This window comes from Chelmon rostratus, chromosome 11, assembly GCF_017976325.1.
Source record: "Chelmon rostratus isolate fCheRos1 chromosome 11, fCheRos1.pri, whole genome shotgun sequence".
Lineage (NCBI taxonomy): Eukaryota > Metazoa > Chordata > Actinopteri > Chaetodontiformes > Chaetodontidae > Chelmon > Chelmon rostratus.
In genome coordinates, this window is record NC_055668.1 from 17,628,208 (window position 1) to 17,650,928 (window position 22,721).

The 22,721-nt window shown below is 41.7% G+C and overlaps 1 protein-coding gene across 1 annotated transcript; it reads left to right on the forward strand.

Annotated features, from left to right (window-relative positions):
• The first annotated feature begins 2,903 nt into the window (after positions 1–2,903).
• On the forward strand, positions 2,904–10,136 carry ubac2 (UBA domain containing 2). The gene is made up of 10 exons (XM_041947692.1): positions 2,904–3,059; positions 3,578–3,702; positions 5,072–5,191; positions 5,658–5,764; positions 6,294–6,417; positions 6,566–6,613; positions 7,411–7,519; positions 7,816–7,958; positions 8,159–8,305; positions 8,448–10,136. Exons 1-10 carry the CDS (start codon positions 3,029–3,031, stop codon positions 8,553–8,555), a joined length of 1,062 nt encoding a protein of 353 aa, XP_041803626.1. The 5' UTR covers positions 2,904–3,028; the 3' UTR covers positions 8,556–10,136.
• The last annotated feature ends 12,585 nt before the right edge of the window (positions 10,137–22,721 follow it).

Below are 22,721 nucleotides of genomic sequence, written 5' to 3' on the forward strand. Positions count from 1 at the left end.
CTGTCCTTTAGTGAAACATGATGACGATGCACTCTCTTCCTGTGGTTGCACTCATTTTTTACTATTATTACCCCCCCCCCTTCTCAGGATGCACAGTGAGGGACTTTAAAAGCTTAACTTGTGTCGATAAATGGTTCAGAGTGCATTTTGGGTAAATTTGTAGAAAGACAAGAAATAGACAAAGAATGATGTTGAAAAAAAAAAGAACCGTCATTCTTGCTGTGTGAAAATTTGTGGCTATTTTATTATCTTTGCCTGCCAAATGTTAGCATTGCAGGATCTAATTAAACTAATGAATAACATTTTCTGACTCGTTCTGGATTGAAGCCCTGCAAATGTCTGGTGATATAAATCAATTGTGGCTCAACTTGTAATTTGGAATTTGAAAAAGATATTTCTGCACACGTGTAAGAGATATTTGAAAGCATCATAAATTGAAGTCAGGACTGTTCTGGGCCTTTGACAGCAAGGAGTGTGTGGCTGGAGACATGCAAAACCACACCAAGTGTTCCTCGACTGATGCAGAGAGTTACGGGATAAACGTGTTATAAATTATGTAAGGACTCACGGATCACAAATCCTGCTGAACATTGATTGTTTGGAAATGTTTGAAGCTGATAATTTCTTCTAGGACATGCAGTAGATGCTCACGATCCAAGCTGGCAAGCAATAACGAGTCTTCAAGTCCTAAGTAATATATTTCACATTGTTCTGAACCTATTTGCTGTGCCAAAAAAAAAAAACCTTTGCAATGTAGGCCAGATTTTTCTCATGCAACCTTGTCTAAATGTGCAGTGTGCCATTTCCTGGACAGAGGCAGATAAGCTGTGATGCAGGACTAAAACAATACCTCTGTTACAAGCAATTCTTCCTGAATACAGAGTGGCTGACAAGTGAATAGCAATGATTCACAGAAATGAATGTGTGAATGAGTCATCAGCTTTTCAGATGACCACCTCAGAGGCTTGTCTTGACTAAAAAGGTTTGTGACTTCATTCAGCACCGCTCTACTCTTTCACGCTCACTTGTATCTCTCTCTCTCTCTCTCACACACACACACACACACCAATCCCTCACAATTCACCGAGTAGCATTGTCCTGCCGAGAGATGTGTAATGGAAAAGATAAATGGAGGATAAAGCTAAGGTGACAGGATCGAGCATGTGTGTATGTGTATTTGCGCGCGTGTGTGTGTGTGGACCCGCATGTGTGTACTGCACAACAGACCAGCAAACCATCTGCTCATCTCCTCTTAATGAACAAAGCAAACAGCAGGAGTCAAGGCTGTCTCCAAATCTGGAGTCTCTTTATTGGTAAGCACACACAAACACACACGCAGACACATACACACATCTCTGCACTGTTTAATCTGATTATCTTTGATTGAGAACAGGGGCAAAGCAACCTTTTTAGACCTCGCTCCTACATCAGTGACAGAGAAGGTCTGAAACACAATTAGCAAGCTGTTCCTGAGCTCTGCTTTGCAGTCACATCTGACCACAGGCAGCCAAATAGACCTAATGGGTGGGAACTAACCAATGGGAACTAACACGCAACTGCATCTGCGGATGATGGGGAAATGCAACACTATTAGACAGCTGTTCGCCATATCTTTTCAAATGTACTTGGACGTAACATAAGCATTGGATCAATTGGCTCAGGCGCAGTCACAGCCAGGGATGAAGGTATACACACGGTTTGATGTGAATAAAACTGGCAGCCTGTAGTGTAAGACAAAGCAGGGCCCCTGCAAAGGAAGTCTGGACCTTGACAAGATATGACACTGTGTGCATGAGGCCAGAGGACCATAAGAAAAAGTCATTAATCTGGACTTTGTGCAGCCACATCCTGCTCAAGGCCCCAAGCATAATTAACACTGTTACCACTCTGTCAGAAAGCTGACCACATGGCTTTCAAGACATGAAACACTCCCTGTCTACCGCTTCTATGCATATCCAACCCATAAACACATACTGAGCAAATGGTCATATGTGGAAGCAAAGGCTAAGGATCAAACAGCATTAGACCAGTGCTTCAGGGCCTGGGAGTGCCCCATCTGAGGTACATAAGAGAACAGCGGGGTGGCATCGTGGGTAAGGAGACTGACCTTCATCTGGAGGATCATCTGGCTACAGCATCCCTGCTGAAATGTCTGTGAGCAAGACACTAAATCCCAGCTGCAGGGGTAGATCAGTGGTTCGAACCTGGGGGTGCGGACTGCTTAGTGGTCACTCAGCACTCAGAGTCTACAGATGGAGATGCTCCTGCTCATGCACTGTGGTGTGGACCACGGGGCGGCGATCTGTCATTAAACATTTTCACAGGTTTGCTTAAAATAATTTGCTCTCCTCAGCTCTCCCGTGGTTTCATTTTTACCGTAATAACACATTTTTAGTTTTTTTTATGACCACGGTATCTTATATGAATGTTTTATTATTTTACTGTGACTTTACTTTTTCATTTACATTGTGTTTTTGTTTCCTTTCCTTTTTGTTATTATTCATTTTAATATTATTATTATTATTATTAGCAGAAGCAGCAGTAGTAGCATTAATTTTCCTTTTTTGTTTTTATCAATAAAGCACTTTACAAGTATTTTTGTTTGTAAGATAATTTGCTGATCTAAACTCTTAAAAACAAGCAATGATTTTTTTATTATTCAGTCACATGTCGAAGTAATTTATTGATATTCTACATTTTTAGTCTTTTCCTCGGTATTAAAGACCCTCCATGGAAACACGTCGTGCAGGTAAGGTAATCTGTGAAACGTCTGTGAGCCTCATCTCGTCCCCACATGGCGCAATGGCGCCCTCAACAGGCCAGTTTCGGCCTAGTTTCGGCTGACTGAGAAGGAACACCTTTTGGGCTTCTCGGGCTCCTGTAGGAGATTCCCCTTACCCCCGTCTCTTTCTCCGTATCTGCCCAGCATGGATCCTCTCTCCAACTTTATTTCGGTGTTTTAGTGTTACTTTCGCGCTGCCTTGGCGTCGTCGGCCTTCGTCTGGATCCCATAACTCACCGATACACCATGTTTACCACCACCGGCTCTCGGGGCCTTTGTAAGTATCGCGGATGTACCGTTTAACGACAGCCGTGCATTCGCAGCCCTCTCGCCGCCTCCCCCGTTAGCTTCAACGGTAACAGCTAGCTTACAGCTACTAGCATTCGACTGTCATTCATTTACTCGAGCCAGTATCTACCAGTCACAGCTGTGTTTAACTGGAGTAATTAACAACCTAACATTTCATTTTGCCCTTTCGTTTAGACGGTTGATTCGACTTTGGGGTCATCGTTAAAAATAACCCAAGTTTGATGAAAGGGCATCGTCTGAGCAACTAGCTAAACTTGTGTTAACGTTACAACGGAATGACATGTCTCCTCTGCCTCTATATACGTACACATTAGCCGCTTCTCCCAACAACACACCTCTTTCTTAATATACCTGAAAATATGCGAAGCTGCTCATTGGAAAAGGCGATCGTGTCACTTTCTTGTTGTGATCTATATATATATATATATATATATATATGTATGTGTATGTGTGTGTGTGTGTGTGTGTGTGTGTGTGTGTGTGCAGACAAGGCTCCTCTGTCTAAAGGCCTCCTGCTGGTTCTCAATGGGCTGACTGTGATGTTCACCCTGCTGCCACAGTACCAGGAACTGTTCGTGTACAACCTCCAGGCTGTCACACAGCAGCACCAGGTATGCCTCCCATCTGTCTGTTTGTCAGTGAGTGGGACGCAGAGGTGAGGGGCTAAATCCAACGCCCAGTATCCCCAGGCAGTGTGTATATGTGTCTCTGGGTGCCATGTTTTTGTTGTAGACACACATTGTTTCCTTTGGAGAGAATAAGCACATTAATTAATTAACCCATTCAAGTGGGTTTTGTATGAGGTACTTATCAATAGTCAGTGTATTACCTTCAATAGAAGGAGGTTGGCACACCCCTGGTTTGGAGAAGCAGCAGACCAAACCAGACTCCTGTGACAGAAACAGTCGTTTTACCTTCCAGAACATGTGAGTTGCTGTTCTACCGCTGCCTTGACCGGTTAGTTTGTTTGTGTTATTGTGTGCCTTCAGTGAATCCTAACTAAGCCTTTAAAACGCAGAAATCCTACAATAACACAAACAAACTAACCGATCAATGCAGCCGTAGTCCAGCAACTCCCATGTTCTGCAAGGTAAAAATGACTGTTTTTGTCAAAGCACTCGGTTTGGACTGTGGCTTTGGAGAGAGCGATGTTTGAGAGCTTCAGCTTCCGTCAGAAAGGTCTGTCTGACGGAAGCTGAAGCTTCGAAGCAATGAAAATATTCCAAACATACCGTATGCTTAAACTGATGTTGATATTTTAGGAGGGCTCTTTTTAGGTGGGTAAAATACATTTTGTGGCTGCCCCAGTCTACAGCAGTACATTGCTTAGCTTTGTACACCGGTACTCCTGCTGCTCCTCCAAACTGGAGGCATGTCGACGTCTGCTGTAAGTTATATTATGTATTTATAAGTACCTCATACAACCATACTTCAGATTATCCAAACTATCCCTCTAACCATCATAAGGACCAGAGTTTATAAAAACACAGTGATACACTGTGGCTTAGCCCCAGTCCAACAAGAGGCAATGATTTCAGAAAAGTAAGTGTTTAAAGCAGAGGGATAATCTGCTGTGTTTTATGACTGGTATATTGTATTAACAATGAGCCTGAAAGTTCATTCTTGACCATGGGAATAGCTTGACAACATCATTTTGACTCAAAGTCCACTAGCTACCTCTTAGCTGAGCTTTCAGAGTGATTGCCATACTCAGGTCACATGATCAAGTGTGAGCCAGTTCCATTCGCTGATGAAGACCATGAGATGCAGTTTAAAAGATGCTAAGGGGATGTAGACTGATCTGTTTTTGAAAATGATTTGGCATTGCAATTCTGTACATCTTCATGGGTCTGATGTGAGATGGGGCACAACATTTGGGTTGCATATGCTGTTATTTCACAAAGTCATAGAGTCGTCTATCTTCTGCTGTGCATTAAGTGTACGTGTGGTTGTATAACTTTGCTCCCCCCTGTGCTGCAGGTGTGGAGGTTTTTGTGTGGCCGGCTGGTCTGTCTAGACGTGAAGGACGCCTTCTGTAGCAGCCTGCTCATCTACAACTTCCGGATCTTCGAGAGGAGGTTTGGCTCCAGGAAGTTTGCTGTAAGTACCAAAACCAAAAGGAGATGGACACACAGAGTGCAAATTTAAATTTAGAAACTCACTGAAATTCTTAGCTGAGCTAGATTGGCCAAAAACCTAGAATGGAAAGATTCAGCATGATAAATTGCCACTGTGTCACACATCTGACATGTTCTGTAACACCAAGTTTTTCTTTGTTGATTATTTAATCTCCAGTTACTTTTATAAACAAAATGTTACATTCTTTTTGTTAAAGCTTTAAAAGTATGATCATTGATTTTGACTGATGATCAGATCATTGTTTCAGTTGTGCAGCAGATACATCTTTTAGGGAAGAAGAGACACAACTTCCTCATCTGTCACGAAGCAGTACCTCGCTGTGTAATCAACATTTGGCACTGACTTTGTGTTCGTGAAATGTTTGATGTTTGGTTTTCTTGGTGTGTGTAGTTCTAACCATCATATATGGTTCTCTTCTTCATTTCAGTCCTTCCTGTTAGGTACTTGGTATCTGTCTGCGCTGATGGACTTCCTGCTGGCCCAGGCTTTTCAGTTTCTGGTTGAATATGAGGTGGAGGAACTGCCTGCAGGACTGTGAGTAGCTTGGTCATTGTGGCTCACTAATGCATGTGCTGCACCTCTGAAAAGGGAACAGCTGTTTTGACAGCTTTACAGCCACGAGGATGCTGCAATTAAAATATGAATACCCTGGTATTTAGTTAGGTTTATGATGTGTTGAAGCAAAGTTCAAATCAAGCATCACTGAAGTGGAAAATCTCCATTTTTCATCCCACATATCACCATGTAAGCCTTAAACTGTATTAATTTTTTAATTTCTTAATCCCTTCCCTGCATTATACTAGAGTGTATGGTATTTAGATAGTGGTGGACTGTGACAGCAGTGTTCAATCCACCTCCACAAAAGGAAGGAAATAAAAATGGCCTGACAGTTTTGAAATAGTAACTTATCATTGAGAAAGAGTTAGATGGTAAAGTAAGTAGTTCCAAAAGCCCATGTTATTGTCTGGTTGTATTGAGATGCATAGAGCAAAATCTACTAATTACACTGACAAGTTAGCCTCTGTGTCTTTTCCTGTCATCTCATCATCTTCTTCTCCCGCAGGCTCGCTCCAGTCTTCTCTCTGTTTGTGCCTTTCTACCTGTTGATCCCCAGCATGCCAGTCACCCAGGTCCTGGGCCACATCCACATCACCAACAAGTCTCTGGTCTACATAGTAGGCTTGCAGGTAAGCCTGTGTTCTGTTAGTGTGGGTGTGTATGTATGTATAATTTTGCTCTTGCTTTAACTGTTTCTGAATTCTTCAGGATACTTGCTTTCCAACTAGCCTGATCTTCACTGTTTCTGTCTCCCTCTCTCCTCCTTCTGTGCTACAGCTGTTGACTTCCAGCCCCTTCATGTGGCTCCTTGCACTGAGTGGACTGGTGAGTAGCCAAATTCATTCAAGTCTCATTGATCTTTCATTCTTACTCCATTACTAACTGTCTTTTGACAATAAATAAATGATTAGAGATAACTTAAAGTTGAGCAAGGACAAAACTGAAATCCTAGTAGTCAGCCCTAACACAAAAAGAGATATAATGGTTGATAATTTGGGGAAATGGATTAAATCTGAGGTTGCAAGTCTTGTTGTTGTCCTAGACTCAGATCAAAGCTTAAGTCCCACATCAACAAGTTGACTTGAACTTCATTTTTCCAACATAGCTAAAGTATGACCATTTATGAATCAAAAAGATGCTGAAAAACTGATTCATGCCTTTATTTCAATCCAGTTCGATTACTGTACGGCCTCACAAAAAACACAGACTGACTTCAGCTGATTTAAAACTCTGCAGCTCAGCTATTAAGCAGAACCGAGAGGAGAGAGCACACGAGTCCAGTTTCAGCTGCTCTGCACTGGTCTAGTTTAAGGTCCTCCTCTTTGTATACAAAGCCCTAAATTGGCAGGGACCAAGCTACATTGTTAAATTACTTGTTCACTATTTGCCTTCAAGAACACTGTGATGGTGTTCTGCTGGTTTATTGGAGGTTCCCAGCAGCAGCTGAAAGAAAACTTATAGAGATCAGGGAAACTGTCATTTTCCATCTTATTTCACTTGGTGCAAGTAATTTCTGTGCTGTAAAGCACAAGGTGCTATCCAAATACATTTTTATTATTGTTGTTAATACATTGTTTGTGACTTCAAAATATATATTTTTCCCTTTTTTTTGTCTCTGTCAGATCTCAGGCGGACTGTACCACTCCAATGTTCTCTGGTTACAGAAGCTCCTCTTTGTACCCACCTGGGTGTCGCGTATTGGACGTTATATTCTGGAGCCGCTGTTTTCAAGTAAGTCCAACAGTTAGTAACCACTTACACAAGTCTTGTTCAGATCCTTTGCACAGTGAGCAGTGTTGCAGTGCCTGACAGGTAGTTGTTCTCTTTCTGTCTAGTTGAGGAACAATAATATGTGTACATTTTAGGCATTTGAACAGTGCTGTGATGCAGAATGACTTCCAACATTCACATCTACTAAATTCTCCTTCATATTTTTTCACTTTCCTTCATCGGCCTGGAGGAGAAGTAAAACTAAGGTCTGTTACACTTTGCCTATTAATGTGTCATTAACATCTGTGGTCATCAAGGCTCCCAGCCAAGCAGTGAGACCCCACTGGGGATGGGTGCCACTCTGGACATCCAGCGGCAGCAAAGGATGGACCTGCTCGACCAACAGCTGCTGTTGGCCCAATACAACGAGGCCAGGAGGAACGCCAGACACCAGCCACAGGTAGATGGGCGCAGACAAAGACTTATTGCTGCACTACAGCACAGACTGACCCCCATAAACACACACTCACACAAACTCACACACAGTGTCAGAACGGAATTCACTTTGAGCATCAGTAATTGCACTTGTATTAACTGTATGATCTCTAAACATGTACAAAGTACGTGATTCTGCCTCTGTGTGTGTGTGTTTGTGTATAGTCTGGGTTGTTACAGTGGACCAGGTTGTTCCCCTCCCTGAGACAAAGAGGTCAGAACCGACCTCCAATGCAGCCCCGGCCCCAGGCTCAGACACCCCCATCCACACAGCAGCCACTGTTGGACAACTCTCCAGTCGCAGAGGAGCAGGTGGGTATTGGCCTCTGTGTTTCTGAATGTGTATATATATACACACACGTGCCCTTATTCTGTGGTCCTTTGCAGTGTTTTCATGCTGTCTTAGCTGATGTCTCCAACTGATGTTTTTGTTTGTTTGTTTTTTCCCCCACAGGTTGCAAGGTTAGTGGAGATGGGCTTTTCCAGGATTGATGCCCTCGAGGCCCTCAGAGCTTCAAATAACGATATCAACATGGCAACCAACTTCCTCTTGCAACACTGAGAGAGAGAGCTCAGCGAGAGAAAAAGTGAAGGAAGGAGGGCCGAGAGAGGAGCAACCAAAGCAGAGGAGCAAAGAGCAAAACAGAGAGAAAATGTTAGAGGCAACAAAAGACGATGAATGATGGAGACAAACGATATTTGTACAGATAATCTGAAGGCTGCGTCACTGCTCCCTGAAGCGCTGTTGGGCTGACCCAACCTGAACTGAGCCCGATAGCAGGCTGATTAATGGAGAGGTGTGAAGCACAAAGTGGGAGACATTTGCGTCATTGCTTTCCTGATGGCCGTCGTCGTGTGAAACAGGCGTCATCGCTCAAGGCAGATGAGTTAGACCTTTAACTCTGAGGGGGTTCCCTTTGAAAACCAAACAGGTCAGAGCTTTCCTCGCAGTACATCTTAAAAACACCAGAGTCTTCAGTCCAGTGGAGGACAGATAAAGTGGATTATTTCTTTGAAACAGAACCGCACCCTCTCCACATGGATATCATCTTATTGCTGTGTGAAAAAGTTTTATACCCATGTACTGCCACTCTACATCTGAAATGGCTACAGTGTAACCAGCAGCTTAGACTCTAGTAACTGGTGAGAGATGATACGTATGACATGGAAAAACAGATAACAGAGAACATCCACTCCGGTTTTTCACTGGCAACAATAGGAGTAAAAACAGGAATACAGCACCTGCTGGACGGTTGTATTTAACTCCTCAAGGAGGTGCAAAGGTCATGATTACAACTTCAGAATGTATGACTAAAGAATCCATAAACAAGATAACCTTCTTTACCATGATTTTATGACACAGTTGTTATTGCTTAATGTTGGCAGTGTTTAATTGAAGTAGCAGGGCTCAACCCTTTCCTGCCTCAGATGTTTTAACAAAGCAGTTAGCCTGACTGACAGATACTATACAGCCAAATTTCTTGCGAGCTGGTTGGTTTGGCCCGTTTGAGACTCTGCATGTACACTGTTGGTGACAGACGCGGCTGTTTGGCAGGATACGGGTTAGATCTCAGGGTCTGTTAATGGCTTAATCACATTACAGACACGAGTGCACGCACACAGATGCACAGTAGCCCTTCGAGGAGGTCATCTCTTACACCCGTTTGTTTCTTTCATCATTTCATGCGCTCACATGCACATGCACGCACTCTTCCAGGTTTTTCTTATTTGTTTTTAGCTGAGTTTGAGTCTTTTCTCTGGCAGCACATGTGTCCGAATCATAACAAGTCTTAAAAGACCGATTATATTTATTATGCAATATCATGATGGGAAGAATTTATTGAAACTATGCACTGCATAGTAACCACTTTGTGTGTATAAATGTGTAAATCTTTTGTCCAAGAGAAGTAATATTGCAGCCACTATGTATTGATGTCAAAGACAGATGCTAGTTTTATATTTTGTGCATAATAATATTGATAATATATGACCACTGAGATGAGTCTGTCCTTTGTGTGTATGTATTTTCTAGAGTGATATAATAGTATATGGGTGTGATGAGGGAGTTGTTGCATGGACAACTTGCTAATGAAATGTAATGAATCATATTTGGTCTGTTGAATAAATCAACTTGCTGACTGAATTATTTATGTCACAAAGGAGGTATGCATGCAACAGTTTGCATTGTTCTCTATATTACAAATTTTGTCATATAATCCTTATATATTATCTCTAATTACGACTATCACACTCCAATACCATTCATGCTAATAATGAGTTTGCTTTAACCAGCTACAACCACCCCCAACTTCCCATGCAGCCAGTGCCAAATGTGATCATTCATAGAGATGACCCTGTTATGTGAAAACTTTAAACAAATACAAATGTGCAATCTGAGTAATTTCTTGTAATGGCTTTAATGGAATAATAAATCAGATGCTGTCACCTGGCATCATCGTCACACGTTTGCAGGGAATCACCACCCTGTTGTAGTACTACTTTTTCACCACATGATGACACTCTTGTGCTAAGGTTAGCCACATTCGTATTATAGATATTAGGGAAAAACCTTAAAAATCAGCCAAATCTTAGTATGGGTCTGATGGGTGTTTAAAGGTTGCATTATCTCAGTGAGAAGTGTACATTTCTCCACCTATAGAAGATATAGAAGAACTGAAATTAGACAATACAAGAAAAAACTGTGCTTGGGAAATACCTTTTAAAGCAACGTGACCATGACTGCTTCATAATGTGAAAAAAATCTACCTGTTATTGTTAAATTTCCTTTAATCACTAGATGGAGACATTGAGCCAGGTCTGCGGTCTTGTTATTGCCAGTTAGCCCTCTGCCACACCCACCCGCTCCGATTATCCCACTGAGCAGACAGCTCCAGCAGACAGTCTCGCTCCGGGGTGGCTGAATATCAATGTAGGGAAATTATGCACATCTTCAAGTCAAAGGATTTCAAAAGCATATGGTTTGCCAACTATTCCATGAAACACAAAGGACAAATTTATACTTTGAGCAGCCTGGATTTTTCATTCTGCATATGTTGCACTTAAAATCTCATCTGAGCTCCCACAGACACTCAAGAAACTTTTTTTTTTTTTTTTGACTACAAGGTCTCCTGAGTTCACAGTGACACAGTTCCTTCCACCCTCAGCTGACGTCGAACCCAGTCAAGCGGTGCAACTTTTAATGGCTGCTGAATTGAAAAGCAGCTTAAACCAGAGTGATTAATATCTGTGTGTCTCTTTGTGTTTCAGTGTTTAATTAAAGCACTGATTAAAGGAAAAAAAAAAGTCACTGACAACCAACCTCATTAGACAGATTCTTCTCTGGAATGCCCACTTGATGTGCAGCATTATCACGCCTCATTTGTGGGCAATGATTTTGATTTTTGGAGCTTTGGGAGGACGTTTACTTGTTTTTATTTAAAAATTATGGTAAATTCTTTATCTCGATGGGTGTCCATAGGTGATGAAACTTGTCTTGAATGGTACATTTAAACCACTGTGAGAAAATGTAGTTGCAATGTCCCTGTGTTAAACCAGGAGCGTCAGCAGCAGTAACAGAATGATGATGTATGTTCTGGGGGTTTCTCCTTGTCTGGCAGGGAAACCATTATCGTTTACAGTACAGCCGACTGTGGCCTTGAAGCATCAGCAGTTGTGTTGGGCTATTTGTCATTCCAGGTGAGCCGTCTGTGGCTCTATTAGCCAAGGCCTACTGCACTGTATGTAATGACATACCTCCACTGTATAGGAACAGAGTGATGGCTGTGTGTTTCTGCTCCTGCACTACTGTCCTTTGGAGAATGGCCAAATGAAGCCTGGTCACTGGAACCTAGCAGCTAGCTGCCAATCAAAGAGGCTCATGCATAACTTTAAGACTTAATATAATTTAACCCCCTGTAAAATGTGTGCATCCTTGTCTAAATGTAAGGGGTATGTGGACAGTGGTAAGGGTGGTGGAACAGCTCAGGATGGGACAGGTTTGCCCCTGTTTCAACCAACTCTTTATGCTAAGCTTATCAGTTGCTGGCTGTAGCTTCTTATTAGTATGAAACTACAGTATGGGAGTATGGGAGTTGCCTCAATCTTCTCATCTGACTCTCCACCAGAAAGCGATTAAGCTTGTTTCACAAAATGTCAAAAAATGAAATATTATCACGTATGCAGTTATGGTGAACATGTGAGCAAACAGTTTTATCCAGCTAACATCATCATTCATTTTGAATCATGTTTCTGACAGCTGAGCAAATGCTAGTCCAATATTCCCTCTCCTTTTAGATAGATATACTTTATTTATCCCAAGCTGTCCCACCAACTCCTAAGGACATAAATGAGCCTCTTTTGCTGCTAAATGCTCAATTTTGTTTGGTCGTTGCTAATTTTATGTCCCTCTACCATTCGGTGCTGGGCAGGCAGTGTACAGTGAGTTTTTAGAGATTTTTGTTTTGTTTTGCTGGAAACAGCTGTCTCGTGCAGCTGGAAACAAGGTTGATGAGGCTTTGCGAGTGACCCAGAACAGTAAAGAAGAACCAAAACAAAGCTGAAAGATGCTAAAATGCACCATAGAGCTCAGAGGACCTGCAGAGCTGGGTGTTACTTTCTCTACAAGTGACATAGTCATTTGATCCATGGTTAATATGAAAATATTGGTTAACGCAGCTTAAGTTTCAAGGTCCTCGATAGAATAATTTTCCATGTTTTGAAATGCGCACTGTCGATGTCAGTGCCGGTATTTATTCACACAAGTAATATGTTAGTGTTTATGTTTCAGTGTGAGTGAATAACTCGCTGATGCTGTGCTGCTGGCGCGCATGTCTCACTTCAAACAGCCAGAGGCCAGCACCAGCTCCAACGCTGTCTCCGCTATATTCCCTCGCCAGCTCTGTTGCCATGGTGAGTGCATGCCGTTTTGTGTGGTTGCCATGGGGACCCCGTATTACAGCCTTCCTCCTGCTCTCATCATGTTTCTGCATGATCATTTGTATGCCTCCTGTACACTAATGCTTTAAAAAAAAAAAAAAACATTAGCGGCACAGAGGAGTGCCCTCAGGGATTGCCTTCGCTAGAAAAACACAGAGGTATTCCTGACGCTGCTTCACGACGAAAATACCTAAACAGTGTGAATGACTTTCTTACTGTGACTTTGCATGTGTGACAGCGAAAATGTCAGCTGTATGAGAATAACAATGGCGTCTCTTTTTCTTTCTCACTTGTGAGCCCATAGCTACGAAAGGCAAGAATGCCAACTGCCTCCCACTGATATGGTAATAATATTCAAGCTAGTGTGCTTTGAGATAATGACATCATTTGTTTGCTTGATTCCTTCTAACAATTACAGTCTGTCCATGTCTTGCGCACTCACAGGTCTTTTTCCACATGCACTGCAGGCATGTGTGCACGCATGTATGTGTGCACACACGTCCACTTGTATGTGTGACATGTGTGAGCATTTGCATCCCGTTCTCAAGGCGAGGAGAGAGCCGACGGCAAAGCCACTGATGTTTCGCCCTAGTCGTTTGAAGGGGAACTTCATAGTTAATGGGGCACAAAAATGTACCTGCCTTCAGGCCATTCAGAGGTTTGGCATTTCACGTTGCATTGCTCGGCCCTGTATGCCACTTGTGATCTGTTTCGTCTGTGCTTGCTTCGGTTACGTCAAAAGGAGCGCAGTCTCCTTTAATCATTTGGGCTGGGCTGTGTTCACTTTAGGCTTCGCGGCTTTGTTCAACCTGTTTTTCATCTTCCAGTAATGATGACAGCTTGTGGATGGGCAGCTTGTTTTTCTTTTTGTTTGTTGACAGCTCTCACCAGGTCTGCGCCTAGACCTGCCTGAGACCAATTATAAGAAACCCACAATACCTACAAGTCTGGAAAACAGTCATTTGCAGCCCCAGCATCTCCAAAAAAGTGCTCTCTGCTCGAGCTCTCTAATCAGCATGACTGCGAGCTAAGCAGCCATCACTCTCAACCATCAACTGTCACTGACCCCAAGAATGTGCCCAGCTTTGTGCCTGCAAATTCTGAAAGGAGTAGTTGTCCTCCCATCACCGGGACCACATAAACAGCATTTGGATGTTATGACAAAGATGCGATGACCATCTCTGTTTGTGCTGAGGTGACCAGGAGGAGATTTATGTGAGCTTTAAAGACCACAGCAAAACAAAATTATTAGCTGTTGGTTTTGGGGGGAGATGAAAAACTAGTCACCAGTGTCAGTGTCATATGGGAAAATCTGAGCTTACAGTGGCTGTGGTCATTTCCTGCTCACTCACACACACCACTGAAGCTCTGATGCACCACAGACCCTCACAGTTATACTTAAAAGTCCAGAATGTTGACAGGAGTGGAAAACAGCCTCCTTTGGTCTCTCCCTCTATACACTGTGGCCCTGCGTTGCATTCAGCACACTCCCAGGAATCTCTCTGTGTCCTCTGACCTTTAATGAGGTCCACTTCCTCTGTAATTGTACACACACGCGGTATGGCATGAACGCATGCTTCGTGCGCGGGTGCGTTTATTTTTATGCATCTGTGTACTGTATGCATGCTTGTGTGTGTGTGTGTCTATAAATGTGATGAACACAGAGTACCCATTCAGACTTCTAGTTAAGGTGAAGGTGTTAAGCTGATGAAAGCTTTCTCTTCCGTTGCTCCTCTCTGTGAACTTCACAACACACACACACACACACACACACGCACACAAGCGCTCCAGCAGATCCATTGCATCCGGTCTGAAACCAACTTCGCTAAACACTTCCGACATTGTCCTGACTGTGGAAGCGTCCAGCTGTTAGTGCATTTATCATGGAGGCTTAGAGCTGATTCTGGATGTCTTTCTGCAGCCCTGACACACAGCAGGAAGACATTTCCTTGACTCAACAACCGAGAGAGAGGCATTTTTAGCAGACCCATCTTCTTTCTGCACTCTCCTTTGCTCTCTGCCTACTCATGACCTTACCCTACCTGTTTTTCTGCTCCATCTCTCTTTCTAAGTAGTGCTAATTGGGCATCCTGTTTCTAAAATTCACGGACTCGCCATCCTCTTCCATCATTGCAGCCTCTGAGCACATCAGCAATCAGCAGCATCTTCTTGTGGATTTTGCTTTGAGAAATGGAGCTCACAAATGAAGGGGTCATAATGTCTGCTGTCCTTAGAAATGCTCAATGCTTTTGAAGGGGTTGTTGTATTATGTTGTGGGGAGTAAAGGTGTAAGATGTAGTTAAGTGCTACAGGTAAAAGACTAAGAAGAAGAAGAAAGTCTAAAATCAGCAAGGCAAACCAATATCACTCAATGGGTCATTATTTGAATGCAGAATATGTGCAGCATTTGATATTTGGTGTATAGGCTCATTGCTTCCCACGAGGACTAAGCTCAGCATAGGCAGCGATCAGGCAGTGATGATAACAACTACCCCCAAGGGGACCATAGACTCAGACCCTACAGGTGGACGCTGGAGTGGAGGAGAGGCCTGTGAAATGCTATTAGAACAAAGATGACAACATTGTCAGATACATAACAAAAACAAAGCACACATAAAAAATAGAAAGATTCAACTAAACAAGACAGCATTTTCACAAACGGAAATTTGTACCACAATAAAATATTGAAAATGTAGTGAAACAATAGTGAATATATTTCAGAGTGAGGGTGAGATATTTCAGTCTGGACCAAAGCAGCCGACTGACACAAAGACCGATGTTGCCATTCCTGTTGTTTTTAATGGGAAGTCCATGGAAGCCTTTCAAGCCCTTAGTCCCACAGTGAAGAAAAACAGCAGACGCAAGCAAGCTGCTGACTTTGACGTCATGAAAACATGTCAAGGTTATTTGATAGAGTTGTGAAATAGGTAAAATGCAGAAATCCAGTTAATAAAACCATGCAGAATGTTGTGCTGGAGGTCAATCATGTCAACAAAACCAGTAAAACATGATCACCTACTGCATTTTACGGTGTTGTCTCATATGTTTGGGTGAATGAAATAAAGAGGAAACTACTATTTACTGTGCATGAAAATAAACAAAGGGAAAACCCACTAGCAGATCAAAGTCATATTATGTGGCTATCATAATGGTAGCTGAAGAGAAGCTGTGCAAAGACTCTTGATTACACTGACGGCAACACAAATGTCAAATTTACACATCTTTATCAGAATATTCCCGGATCATTTTCACATCTGCATGCAGATGTGAAAATGATCTTGATCACCTCAGTATGGGGACTAAGATAACACGGAGCTCACAGTGTTCTTTTAGTCATGTTTAAACACAAAGAGACCCCCCCCCCCCCCTTCCCTTTTTAGTCTGTGCTGATTCACAACGGTCTGGAACCAGCCAGCTCTGGAAGCTTGTCTCCATGGAGACAAGGGTGGGAAGGAGAGTGATGATGTTGCTGGCAGAACAGCAGTCCCGAATCAGCCATGTGTTTCAGCGTGTGTTTGTGTGGGTATACAGGAGACAAACAGAGAGAGATGATACTTTCCCTCTAAAAAGAAGGGTCATTTCGTTGCCTTTGCACTGGGTAGCTTTTATCCGGTGGGGGGAAATACGTGACCTGTCAGATCCAGGGAGAAAAACAAACAGCTTGTATCGATAAGTCACGCCACGCTGGACAGTGATTGACGGTGCAGGTTGTGACAAGCAGAGAGTGCGACCAATTTCTTGTGACACGCATATTCTCACAGATTATAGATAGCAACACAGAAAAACAAAGCAACATCCAGCAACCGGCTCTCAAGCTGAAATGCCATTAGGAAGGCTTGGCACCATCTTTCACCCTCTTCCAATGTCCAGTTTAAAAGGGATATTGGAAGAGGTGAGGAGTCCGAGGGGTATTACCTCTAAATTAAACAACTAAACCATTCAATCTGGGGAAGTAAGGTTTAACAATTAATAATAGTGTTTGTCTCAGCCACTTAAATACTGTTTCAGAAACACGATTTTTACATGCCTATAGAACTGGAATTTCCACAAGTAGTTAAGATGTGGCATGCTGGATTTGCTTAACAATTTTAGTGCATATTTGTGAGAGTATGACATACGGTCACAGTAATTTATCAGTGAAATTCTAAACCACCAATTACTCTAAATATCAAAATGCCACGAGTTAGCAATTGCAGACAGAGTTGCAGCGCTGGCTGTGATGATGATGATGATGCAGCGGTACTATAATGCTGGTACACAACTCTTGAAACAGCCACTGAAAGCATCTTTGTTTTGTTGACCTGCTATGACCCATTTTGCTAAAATTAAACTCAGAGCTATGGATACCATGGTGATGGAGAGGCGTTAATGGCAATTTTAGAGGCGAGGAGGGGAGGTGGAAAGGAAGGTAAGTCATTATTATGGCTGAAGTGTGTGTGTTCATGAGACATGAGGGAATGACAATCAGTTGGCTATCAAGATGGAGAGACCGATCGCAAGGTGCTGTGGCAAAGTAGCCTGTGCCACAAAGACTTTATCAGTGTAACATTACTGTCGTACATTACACAAAGATTTTCAGAAAGCAAAAGAAGGGTTCTCCCTACTGAGTCCTTGTTTTTGTGTATCTGGTCTAACTTAAGCCATCAGTTATGATATTTAGTGGTTGATTTTGGTGGTTTTGCAGCATTTATATTTGTGAGCCTTCAGGAGCCTCTGTTTGTTAAAAAACAGGAAAAAGAAGCTGGACTAGCTTACACATGAACTCCAGAGGCTGTTTGAAAGAAAACAAGACTGCCTGCTTGACCCAGCTAGTTGTGTTTAACAGAGTCACACAACAAAAAGAGGGTAACCGGCGGGCTGGTTAATATTTACATGCCAGCTAGCTAGGTTAGCTGTTCACTTATTAGCTGTTACAGGGGAATGTTAATTATTAGCTATTACAGGATTAGCTCATTTATTAGCTATAAGTTAGCTTACTAGCAGTTACAGCGTTAGCTCAATTATTAGCTGTCACAGGGTCAGCTAACTTGCTAGCTGTTACAGGGTTATATACCTCAATTATTAGCTGTCATAGGGTTAGCTTTCGTATTAGCTGTTACGGGGTTAGCTCACTAGCTGTTACAGCGTTAGCTCAATTATCTGCTGTCATAGGGTTAGCTCACGTATTAGCTGTTACAGGGTTAGCTCAATTATTAGCTGTTACAGAGTTATCTTATTCATTAGCTGTTAGTGTTTTAGCTAACTTATTAACTGTTACAGCTTTAGCTCAATTATTTGCTGTCATAGGGTTAGCTCACGTATTAGCTGTTCCAGGGTTAGCTCAATTATTAGCTGTTACAGAGTTATCTTATTTATTAACTGTTAGAGGGTTTGCTTACTTATTAACTGTTACAGGGTTAGCTGTTACCTGTTCCCACCATGAGATGGAACAACTAATAATTTTGTTTTGCTAATGTTCATTTGCGGACAAGCTAAATGTTCAGTTAAGCTGTGTCCCAATTGCATACTAGTAGAACTAAGTCTTGACATGTTTCACAATTTGGAGTGAGTGTTCATGCTGCAAAAGTGATTTTGAAAAAGTAGTTAGGTATGAAGAAAGGCATGTGTACATAAAAAGTACATTTTTCACAGCAGACATGTTGCTTTTTCAGACCATGAAAACCCCAGGTGTAGTCAGTCATTAATGCCATTAACCACACCTGTGCTTTTCTTGCTTTGACAAGTCAAAAATGTCTGCTGCAGGTCCAATATTTGAAAAAGCAATACAGAAATGGCAGCGGTAAAACAAAGAAAGGACGGTGGTGAGACAGCTGCAGGATATGAAAAGCACACAAAAAAAGGGAAACGGTTGGAAAAACAGTTCCTTTTTTCTTTTATTTTTTCTGGAAGTACAAATTGTTTAAATGAAGCGTTCACTTCATATCATTTCACCCATAATTATGAGCAGCCAAGTGGGAAAAAATGTTCACGTCAGCTTTCAACTTACTGAGATATTGGGAATTTTGCTGCATTCACACAATGCTGGCAAATTGTAAGAACAGGAAAAACAGTCCTTATTCTGAATTGTGAGTGTTCACACATTTTCCCTCGTTAGTCATAGTGCTCACCTTGCATTACCACTGGATAAATAGCCTAAACTAGCTACATTTGTCAGGTTATGTATTTGTAGCAATTCGTTTCCAAGTGAATTACTTGGTGAACTGTTTTCTTCAAGCGGGAGATATTGCTTGTGTTAGAACCTCCCAATATTTCTGACTTGGATGACAAGTTGGAGGCTGACATGAACCTTTTTCTCCTGTCGGCTGCTTGTAGTTGTGGTGAAACAATTTGACTTAAACATGGCATTTCTGACACACCTTGTGAAAAATGGATCACCAGCTTACTTGGTAATGGATTGCTAGAAATACGTAACAGAAGTAGCTAATTTATGCTATTTTCTGGTGTGATTCCATGGTTAGCACAAGGGAAAACCACCTTGGAGTACTACCAAACAGTATACTAATAATCAACCAGAATAACTGGAAACACCTGTTAAAGTGTGTGCAGGGCCTTCGTCGGCGGTTAACCGTTGTTTTGTTTCCTGCTGGGAAATGACTGTGATTTTCCAAACCGTCAAAAGAGTTGAAAAAAACAGAACAGCAGCTTAATTGGTGTCCATCAAATGGGCAAGTAGTCACGTCACTTTGTCTCCTGGTTGTCCACAGGGACTAAATATTGCTCACATTTGCAATATAAAGAGCATCAATAGACTTTGCACCATGGATTGGATCATTGCTCCTTTTGACTGAAATCAATGCACTTTGGAGGTTTATGGGCATTATTGCGACACAAGGAACCTCGAATTATACTGATGTTTTTCCTCTAAACCATGTTAATCACAATCTTTAAATATTTTTAGCAGATAACTAAAGTGATGTGTTCATACAAAAGCAATGACTTTGATTTGTGTTGTGCCTTCCTGTCCCTATTTGCCAGAGTGAGCATGTATAAAGGGCTTAGCACAGCAAAAGAACTCCTTTGCCGAAGGGCCACTAAAGGAGATAACATAGCAGAGTACATTATGATGATATTAACCAAGACAACAATGACTGACGTTAAGAGCTGGAGGGGTAACAGACTTTCCAGCATAATCACATTTCTCAACATATTTCAACATGCAGACATAGAGATGTAGTAGCAGGGCCTCGGGGGAAAACAGATGACAGTTTAATGATTATTTGAAATTAGGCACGTGTCATATTTACAATATCCAAACAGGAGTTATTCAAAGGGACATGGGTTAATGATTGTTTTTCCCTAAAAACAACCTCTCCAATTCAAAAACGATACATGTTGAATCTTTATTTTGCCATTAGGGTTTAATCTTTTTGTATCAGGCCAATTTCGGTCCCAAATGACAAAGGCTGCCTCACATTTTCCCTCTCATCACCTCACTCAGGAGTGCTGCCTTTGGTCTCGCTCCCTCTGCCCTCTGTGGAACAAAAGAGCTCTCTCGCGCCGGCTCTCAATCTTCTGGGAATGCCATCCTGACATTAATGGCCCATTTAAGCAGGTAAATGTGATTTCATGCTATTTCAAACAAAGTTATGTCAAGCTGTAATGGTAGGTAATGGTGCTGTGTGCTGAGTCACTGGAATACGTTATCATCTGATTCCCAGGATAGAATGGCACGACCCAGAAGCTCTCTGGGTCGTGCCATCTCATTCAGTCATTCCGTGACTCAACAATTATAATTATAGAGAACGAACAGTGTTGATCGTCAACACCAGCACATGAAGTATTCATATAAGTGTAGAGCTGTAAGTTATTGTAATTTTGTTGCAGAAAACTTGCTGAGATTTTTGAATGATTTTTTTTTTCTCCTTCTTTGTGCAAATATTTTCTGCCATCCATGGGTTTCCTGTCTTTGCCCTCTCAGTTTAATTACATGGGAATGCGGGATATTTTATATGAAGCATACTACACACTGCCAATTAATCAAAGATAAAGTAATTCTGGAATAAAACAGATATAAATCCCAAAACAAACTTCATAGTGTCAGCTTAACATTTCTTTTATTTGTAAAGGATCATGTGTAATATGTAAATTAAATTACTCATTCTGATGGTAAATATCAACTTTTGAAATATGTAAACTTTTTGTTGTAAACAATTATGAACTATTTTGAGCCACAGTAAAATAATGTTCATGATTTTGAACTGTTGTGGAGTTTCATAACATTACATGTAATTTTTTGAGCCTCAAAAGTTAAAATTAAATTAGGATTTATAATCATTAAGACTAATTAATCCTGTGATGCCCTATAACTAATTTGTTTTGTTTTGTTTTTTTTTTAGCCCAGTGTAGATACAGGTGTCTAAATGAAGCAAGAACTCAAAGAACAGATTGATCTAAACATGTCAGAGCTGTTTTGCTTTGTCGGATAGGAAACAAAGATGAGCAACTGGGAAACTGGGGCAGAGAAGAGAGGTCATATGGAACAATAGGAATGAACCAAATTCAAACTCACACCATTACTATCATGTAATGGTCTGCACCTAAACCCAGTGGTGAATTGGTTCACAAGCTGAGGAAAAGGAGACGTGACACTTTGAATTTTAGTTGCATTTGTATAAACATGTCAGAATACCTGAAGTGAGCGGTTACATTACTGCACTACACTTTGAGACTGAAGTGAACCTGACTTCCATAACAGAGGCCTCAATGGTTTTTCTTCACTACAACAGTTGACTGAGCCAGATCATCAATCATACGGGAGCACAGACTGATCACAAAGGCACTTGTTTCTTGTCAAAGCCCTCCAGCCGTATTTAACATTTCAATAATCTGTGGCTGTCTGAGGTGAATCCTGACCTGAAGTACAAGTTTCATCAGGTTTCATCATCTGTGCCAGAAATCAAAGCAAAAACAAAAAGTGTATCTTTTCAGGTCGATTCTTTCATTACTTTTTCAGACATGTCTCGTCACATGGCACAGGGAAATCCTTTTCTCTCCATTTAATTTAAAGGCACTAAACCTCACTTACTTTCTGTTTACTGTAAATTTCAGGATGATATGGGTTTTTATGTCCTATCTCATCATCATTGTTATTACCTTGCTTTGGGAGTGGTAATCTTTTCATAAAAGTAGTTATTTCATGAAATAAGAGTTATCAGAAAGGGCTTTTTTGGTGCACCATCATGACTGAGGAAGTCTGCTGTTTGCCTGTTCTGATACTTTAAGTATCTTCCTTCCTCTGCTTCCCTGGCAGCTCAAACACCGCAAGACTGGATTGACTGGAGAGATCAGGCAGCCTCTGGACATTGCAGTGTCAGCAACAGCAAGGCAAGTGCAAGACTCTTCAGCACATCTACCATTTATACTGTGCTCACTAGATACAAGCCAATGTTAAGACTAATCACATGCACACATCTGTCTCTTAAAGCCCATCTTTCACTGACACACAAAACAGATATTTGCATGTTCATGTACTGTACATATGTGCAGAGAAGTCAAAAGGCTCTGCATCACACGCCACAAAACTGCAAGATGCTTCAAGAGGAAAATCAAAATGCAAAAATCAATAGTCGCTCAATAGGCTCTCTGTCATGTTTGCATTGCATGCAGCATTAATTTTCACAATAAGCAGCTAGCTGTGATAGGAGTGCTTTGCACCAGGAACCGAACACTGAATAATACAATACAACAGTATTGATTTTTAAGAACACTGCACCCTGGCAAGCAGAATATGCCTCTGCCAATTATAAGATGACATGTTTATTTTCTCTAGCCTGATGTTTGTAAAGGCTTTACA

Coding starts and splice junctions, on each gene's coding strand:
- ubac2 (XM_041947692.1), top strand. CDS start 3,029: ATGTTTACCACCACCGGCTCTCGGGGCCTTT. Junction 3,703..5,071: donor CTGTCACACAGCAGCACCAG/GTATGCCTCCCA, acceptor CCTGTGCTGCAG/GTGTGGAGGTTTTTGTGTGG. Junction 8,306..8,447: donor CTCCAGTCGCAGAGGAGCAG/GTGGGTATTGGC, acceptor TTTCCCCCACAG/GTTGCAAGGTTAGTGGAGAT.